The sequence below is a fragment of the Vigna radiata genome, unplaced genomic scaffold, assembly GCF_000741045.1.
Source record: "Vigna radiata var. radiata cultivar VC1973A unplaced genomic scaffold, Vradiata_ver6 scaffold_83, whole genome shotgun sequence".
Lineage (NCBI taxonomy): Eukaryota > Viridiplantae > Streptophyta > Magnoliopsida > Fabales > Fabaceae > Vigna > Vigna radiata.
Genome location: NW_014543268.1, coordinates 1,336,803 through 1,345,114, shown reverse-complemented (window position 1 = coordinate 1,345,114; position 8,312 = coordinate 1,336,803). Strand labels below are relative to the sequence as shown.

Here is an 8,312-nt window from a genome sequence, read left to right as displayed (position 1 = left end):
AAATTTAATTAATTAAAAATATACATTTATTTATTTTTAAAATTTTGATCAAAATATATTAAAATTTTAAATTTAATAAATTTTAATTTCACATCAAATTTTAACAATTAAAAATATATTTAACTTTTATTATAATTATAACAGCTTCTTCAGTTTCAGTAGATAAATAGATAATAATGTAACAGGGAGTGATAAACAACAATAAAATTGTTAGTGGACATTTTAGAATTTACTTGTATTGTGATATATTTCCATATTTTATTTGAAAAAAGAAATTATAAATATTTTATTTTGATTCATATTGAAAGTTTCAAATAAGAAGTATGCATATATACATTAAACAAAAGTTTTATGATTTTTTTTATCATTATGGTATAATTTTATGAGACAAGTTTAAAAAAAAAAAACAAATTTTGATAAGTTTTAAAAAATTTGACACAACTTCGAAAAGAAGTTGTGTTACATTAAGACTATTTTACTTCTAACTAAGACAATGTTTATGAAAAAATTTAAAATGTATTGAGTTGAATGTACTCAAATTTTGTATGATGCAGTGAAAACTTTAATTATTTTATAGATAATGATATTTAGACAATATTTTTTTATAACATTTAAATATTATTGATATGTCATTTTGTGATTGGTCCATAGTGATGTTTATGATTATTATTATTAGTTGTGGAATAATTTTGGACCAATCATAAAATGATACATAGATAATGTTCAAATACTGATGAGAAAATGTTATCTAAATATATTATCTTTATTTGATGAGATGTCACTCAAATCTTTTTAATATGTAACGACTTTCAACTTCTTAATATAAAAACGTTTTAATTTCACACTATTTCATATAAATCAAAACAAAATTACTTTATCGTGTGTCATGACTTGTTGGTTTTAACTTATCTATGTTAGAATTTGTTTTGAAAGTTATCACATTTTAGTAATTTCATTACACAAAAATGTAAAAAAAAAAAGTTTCACAATGAAAAATTATTCAATACTTTTCATTAACTGTGTAATACCAAAACTATAAATATATAATAGTAATAATAATTAATCAAATTGAATATTAGACAAAAAAAACTATTGATACTCAATCTACTTTATATAAAATACTTTAAATACAATTACATATTTATGAAAATAATTAATTTAATACTGCATAGGTATTAAACTAACTTTATTATCAATGAATTTTAATATTATCTTTTTATTGTTTTATTAATATACAAAATACAACCACTCATCCTATCAAACGAAGAAGAAAAAGAAAAAGAAAGAGAGGAAGTAAATAAGATGAATCAAGACTTTAGAATTTAATGAATGATAAATATTTATTTTAAAGTATAGTAATATTGAATACTTATTAATTAGTCTTTAATTTTACAGAAAGCTTTTGCTAAAAGGTGAAATAAAACAGATCATAGAATAATAATTAATTGTATTACTTATTACTAGATATGTAAATTCAATCCTATTATATAATCTGTTCCTAATCTATATAAATTGAAGTGAGAAAAATTCATAAAATTAAAAAATTAATAAAATCAAAATATTTTAAAAACTTATAAATCAAAATCATCTTATAAATATTATTTTTTAAAAATGTTCATTTTAAATAAAAGTATATATAATTATTTATAATTAGTGTAACCACGTAAAAATATTTACTAATTCATTAAATTTTTAAACGTAACTCATGTATTTTGTTAATTAAAATGAAAAATTATTTATTTATATTTAATAGTAGATTAATATATTGTGTAATAAATATATTACTCTACTGTTAAATATAAATAAATAATTTATTATTTTAATTAATAACAAATATGAGTTATGTTTAAAAATTTAATGAATTAGTAAATGTTTTTACAATTAATAGCGGTTATAAACTATTTACATGGTGTTAATAAATATATAAGTAATAAAAGAAAAACTGAAAAAGAGAAGAACAATGATTTGCACGAAGATCAAGGTTAATAAGGATAAATTAGGGCGCGTGAAGGATAATAACGCGTGGAGAAGTATATAGAAGCATCGGAATCTCTTACAAAAGTCCTACGTCATCAACATATTTATAGAGGGAGACTTAAGTGGACAAGGACAACACCCTCTCGACATTGTCATGTTTTATGTTTATGTGCCATTCTCAGATACTTTCTCTTTTACCCTAAATTCTTTTTCAATCAATTTTTCTCTTTCTAACTTCATGAATCGAGATACCATCAATTCATAATTTATAGTATACAAGTAAATGTAAATTTTATTTTATTTAAATTAAATTTAAAATTTATTTTTAATATAGTATTAGAGTCATCATTAAAAGTAGGTGTAAGTTTTTTTTAATCGTTATCCTAAATTCTTTTTCAATCAATTTTTCTCTTTCTAACATCAGGACTAGAGATAAAGCCAATTCATAATATATATGTGAGTGCAAATTTCATTTTATAACCTAGTTAAGTTAAACTTAAAATTCACTTTTAATATAACATCAGAGTTATCGTTAAAAGTCTACCTTATATATAATTATTGTTTGTCTTAGCTAAATAGATACAAATCTCACTTTACATCGATTTTATGAGATTGAATTAAACTTTTACTCTCATAAATTTACTTTTACTGTGATAAATTTATATTTAGGAAAATGCAAAAATGAACAGAGTAAGTATATATTAATTTGAACATTAATAATGTGAGAATAGTTGGTCAAATTTGTTCTCCTTGTCTCTGACGTCATCTGTCACGTGATTTAGAGAGAGACAGAGAAAGAGAAACAGAACAGAACAGCAAAACACGCAGTTCAAGAGAGAGCGACCCCATAGTGGAAGAAAGAGTCAAAACCAATAAAATAGTAATAGCCCCAACCCCAATGTCTTCTTTTCTCTTCTCTCTCTTTCACTTTCTGTTCACGCTTTCTAATATCTTCTTCCATTGTAATACCCAACAACACCAAGGGAAGGGAAAAGTGGAAACACACAGAAAGCCAGACCAGACCCAGAAAGAAAGAGAGAGATAACACTTTCATCTCTTGTTTCTTTCTTCTCTCTTCACTTCCATCTCTTCCTTCCTTCCTTCCTTTGCACCCTTCACCTTTTGAGTCACAATAAATAGAGAGAGAAATTCCCCATCATATCATATCATATCATATCATTCATATCATCATATATATCATACACTATATATATATATATATAAACAGATAATATTGCGTGAGAGATGCAGCAGCACCTGATGCAGATGCAGCCCTTGATGGCAGCCTATTACCCCAACAACGTCACCACTGATCACATTCAGCAGGTCCTTCACTCTTCTCCCTTCTCCCTTCTCCTTTCTCCATCTCCATCTCCTCTCATACTCATACTTATACATATACATATACACATACACATACAAACATGTTAACATGTATATGTGTGTATATATGTATATATATATATATGTATATGCATTCATTCATCATTCATGTCCCCTCTCGCTCTGCTCAGGGCCCTTTTGTCTCAGCACTGCTTGTGGGTCTTGTATTGTATGCCACTTTTAGAACAGTTTCTTTTTAGTTTTCCTGTTCGCATCCTTCCTTCTCTTATTCTGCTTCTTCCCTTGTCAGCTTCTGCTACCGCTTACGCTCTTGCTTGCATATGTATAAATATTCTGTGTACATTGCTGTGCTCAATCAGAGCTTTAATGACGCCTGCTTCTGCTTTTCTCACCGCTCAGATCACATTTTCTGTAACCTTTCAGATCATATTATCTCTCCCTCTCAATTTCCTATGTTTGTATATGTCACTCCTTCACTCCACCAACACCTCCTCCCCCTCTTTATGCTTTAACTATATGTGCTCTCTGACCCACCCTTCAATATTTCTTTCTGCTACTTCCATCCCTCTTTAACACCTGCTGTTAATCTTTCGAATAACCTGAAATTACATGTATAACTCTTTCAACTGTACACATTTTTCTCATATTAGATTTTGATAGCATGCCTGCACTCGTGTTTAGTTTGGGATTTCATCAAGGTAACAGCTTTTATCATAGGGTACTTTTAGCGAGCTTAAATGTTGTTTTGTTAGAAATGTTTGATTCAAGGATGCGGTTTGATTAATGTGGTGCAGTTCTAGTTACATACCCAAATGGTAGGAGAATTAAGAAATTAAGGCAGACAGACTGAGATCAAATTAGAAGATATAAATTCATATACACTATTCATGGCTTGGTATATATTTTACTATATCTGATCAACTTGAGTAAACACTCTTCATTGTTTTCTAACCTTCTTAAGTATAAGTGCATCATATGGTATTTTTTTCATAGAAAGACAGTCCAGTAACAGCAAGGAGGTTTTTCAACTTTTGTTGTTCTCCTTCCCATTTCCTCGATTATTTTTAGCAACAGTTATATGATATTATTATGATGTTGATCCTTCAATTGACCTTTAACCCCCATTATTTTACAAGCAGTACCTGGATGAGAACAAGTCCTTAATCCTGAAGATTGTTGAAAGCCAGAATTCTGGCAAGCTGAGCGAGTGTGCCGAGTAAGAATTATACTAATAATCCTTTTACATTTGAAGTGAATTTTGTGTGTCTCATTTCTCAATTTATTGCAAGGTAATAATGTCTTTTAGTGTGTTTAGCTCCACATGCTAAATGTGGTTTTTTCACATCCCAGAAAAGATTGGAAGTCAAAAGTTATACATCTCTAATGTAGTTTCTTGTAATGTCACTTGTCTTACCGGTTATCTTGTTTGATTATATCTTGTGACAGGTCTTTTTTGCTAATTTTTTGTAAGATCTTCACTGTGTGGATGCTTTTAGTTCTTATATTCAATATGAGAGAGAAGTTACCTAAAATTCTCACTTTCTATATTCCCCACATGAATGAACTCTTCTGATTTAATGTTGTTTCTCTGGATCCGTTTATTCTTCTTTATCCTCTCTCCAATAACTTCACTGGTTCTCACAGATTTCTGTAGTACAGAAAATAACTTTTTTTGGACACCTCCATTGATTCTAATGTAAATTCTATATTTCTGAAAATTAATTTGTCAACTGGTCAGTCCAATTATATGATTTTTGAAGTGAAAACAACAGGAGATATTTGAAAAAATCATTCTTCCATGGATGTTTTGTTTAAGTTTTGGTTTTGGATGGATAGTCTAATGATGTCATTTTCAATGAGTAGTTGCCTTCATTTAATGAAATGCAGCTTGGTTGTTGGATGCAGTTGGAACTAATAATGTATGGCTGAATTAACTGAAATGTTTCTTGTGTCAAACTTCCGATTGTTCAGCTATACATAGAGAAAATGAAGCCTCAACATCTGGACTGGTAGTGCAATTCTGCATTTAAATTAAGCTTTCAATGCAATATAGAAGGACAAGTGCAACTATGCATTTTCTATTTTTAAATTATAGGTTGTGTTAGATGTTCTATAAAGTCACTGGAGATTTATCTAGGTACTTAAGCTATTGAAATACTTCTTGAAGTTGAACAGTACGTATAATCACTCAAGAAAATTTCCCTTTCAAAACTAGCCTCTACAGCTGAATTGAGCCTATTTTGTTCTCAATTTTCTTATCATATCAAATGCTAGTGTACTCTTGGTGTTATATATATTTCATTCAGAGATGTTAAGTACTAACTAGGCATGAGGGGATGTTAAGAATTCCACAATGATCCAACTTTTGAAGTTGATCTTAGACTTATAAGTTTATTCTCAAATTTTTACAGGAATCAAGCAAGACTACAGAGAAATCTCATGTACTTGGCAGCAATAGCAGATTCTCAGCCCCAACCACCCACCATGCCTGGTCAGGTACATAATGCCTTGCTAAGTTTTGCACTCATAACATGTTAGTTTTCGTTTTCCTCTCAAACTAACAATTTTTTCATTCTCATTTGTTGCACTAAAATCCACAGAAAGTAATTTTTCAACTTGTATCTAAACATTGTCTCAATCTTCCAGCCTTTCCCATGAAGCTCATGAATTTTTCCCTACTAATGTATGGATTTGATGATGCAGTACCCTCCTGGTGGGATGATGCAGCAGGGAGCACACTACATGCAGGCTCAACAAGCTCAGCAGATGACACCACAGCAGCTAATGGCTGCACGCTCCTCCCATTTGTATGCTCAGCAGCCATACTCAGCACTTCAACAGCAGCAAATGATGCATAGCCAACTGGGGGGAAGTTCAGGACTGCACATGCTGCAAAGTGAAGGGAGCAATGTGAATGTGGGATCTGGCAGTTCAACACTAGGAGGTTCTGGAGGATTTCCTGACTTTGTCCGTGGCTCCACCGGAGAGGGTTTGCATGGAAGAAGCATGATCGGTGGAAGTGGCAAAGCGGATATTGGTGGCTCAGGTGATGGCAGAGGGGGAAGCTCAGGTGAAGGAGGTGAAAATCTTTACCTGAAGTCTGCTGAAGATGGAAACTAGACACCCCAAAAATGTCAAAATTACTGCAAACTTTTGGTTAGTTAATTAGTTAGGAGAATTAGGCAATGACACCATGGTTAAGTAGCTAAGTGCAAAACTTGTCTGCTTATTATATAATGTTGGTTATGTTGTAGTATTGCTTGAGGCAAACCATTGCCTTGATCTTTCTGCACAAATATTATTAGCACATTTTCTGCTTACATCTGTGGTCTCATATAACATGGTTGGTCCATGTGAAGTTCAAAAGCTGTGTTTTTTCTATCTCTGCTGTTGGTTTTATCAGTTTAGATTCTGCTTCACAATTTTAGTACTACTTTTCTGTCTCCCTGCATCACTCCATAAATATTTCCTTGTAGGTAATTATAATTTTTAAACTCTGAAATATACTATAATTCAAAGTCATAGTATAAAAAAAATTAAATAAAAAGTAGATTGTAGGTTCATGACAATTAATTTCACTTTTGATATAAAACTATTTTTTCAATTAAGAGTCAAGAGATTGAGAACAATACTTGTTTATTAAATAGGATATGAATAGATTACATCTCAAATAATATTAGAACAATCATGTCTCTAACAACTTTAGTTAATTTTTTTTTCTTGAATTGATTGACATATATGTCATCCAGCTCAATGTCAATTATAGGAATGAAATCTAAATCTAGATTCTATATGCAAATTACTTGAATTTTTATTATTTCAAAGTACATTTACATAAATAGTTTTTTTTTAAAATGAAATTTAGTAGAAAATCATTAGTTAATAGACTTTTTTTACCTACCCTAGATTGTTCTGATTAACTTCAGCTTGTGATTGTATATTTTAAGGTTTAATTATTTTAATTTTATGTTTTGATATATTTTTCATTGAATTTATTACAATAGTTTAAACTTTCACTGATAAAACATAAAATAACAGAAATATCAAAAACATAAATTCAATTAAAAAACTTGTGAAGATCATAGCTATATCTAATTTTGGAATGATAATTTATCCACAAATCAAATTTTAAATAATTATGTGTGATTTTGAAAGAAAAAATTAGAAAGATAACAAAAATTTAGATGTTTTCACTTGGTTGATTTTAAAAATAAAAAGTTAATTGATAAAAGGGAATTATATTATAACATGTAACTTCATATAATTTTCCTCTTAAATTTTATAGTGTAACTGTTGTGGAATCAAATAACATTGAGGAAAATTCTCAAAGTAAACTCATCTTAGCTAATAGTATTACTTAACAATTTAATAATAGGTTTAGTAAAAATAGAAATACTCGAAAAGACAATGGATTATTATACTTTCAATCCATAATTGGCAGCTTTAGGTTTGGAAAATAGAAAGTGTTTTAAATGATACTAGATTTAAATTTTTGTAATAAACTTATATTTTTTTTTCCATAATGAGATTTGTCATCTTGTTTTAAAATTTTTATTTGCCAATTTTTTTTATTCTTTTCTCCTTCCCATATTTAAATTTATATATAAGCATTATGAAAAACTTTGTTTTGTTTACTTTACATGGATATATGTTTTGGTTTTTCATTTTTCTTTTTATTTACTCAATTTTTATGTGATGATAAATAATAGATATCTTTTTAGGTATATTTCAAAGTATACAATATTGATACCTATCTTAAATTTTATGTCAAAGTATACAATATTGATACCTATCTCTTAAATTTTATACAGAAAATGACAAAAACTATAATAGGAGAAGAATGTTTGGTTTGTTTTAGGAGAAGGTTTTAGTGTATTGGGCTTCTATTCCTTTACTTTACCAAAATTAAATTAGAAAAAGCAAAAAGAAAAAAAAGTTTCATATAGACACAAGAAAGGGCTTACTTCTCTTCTTAATTTTTAAATTGTCTC

At 28.8% G+C, this 8,312-nt stretch overlaps 1 protein-coding gene across 1 annotated transcript; it reads left to right on the top strand.

Annotated features, from left to right (window-relative positions):
• Positions 1 to 2,875: 2,875 nt before the first annotated feature.
• Positions 2,876 to 6,704, top strand: LOC106754076 (GRF1-interacting factor 1). The gene is made up of 4 exons (XM_014636021.2): positions 2,876 to 3,303; positions 4,461 to 4,537; positions 5,733 to 5,817; positions 6,025 to 6,704. The coding sequence occupies exons 1-4, from the start codon at positions 3,223 to 3,225 to the stop codon at positions 6,439 to 6,441; spliced, it is 660 nt and encodes a 219-aa protein (XP_014491507.1). The 5' UTR covers positions 2,876 to 3,222; the 3' UTR covers positions 6,442 to 6,704.
• The last annotated feature ends 1,608 nt before the right edge of the window (positions 6,705 to 8,312 follow it).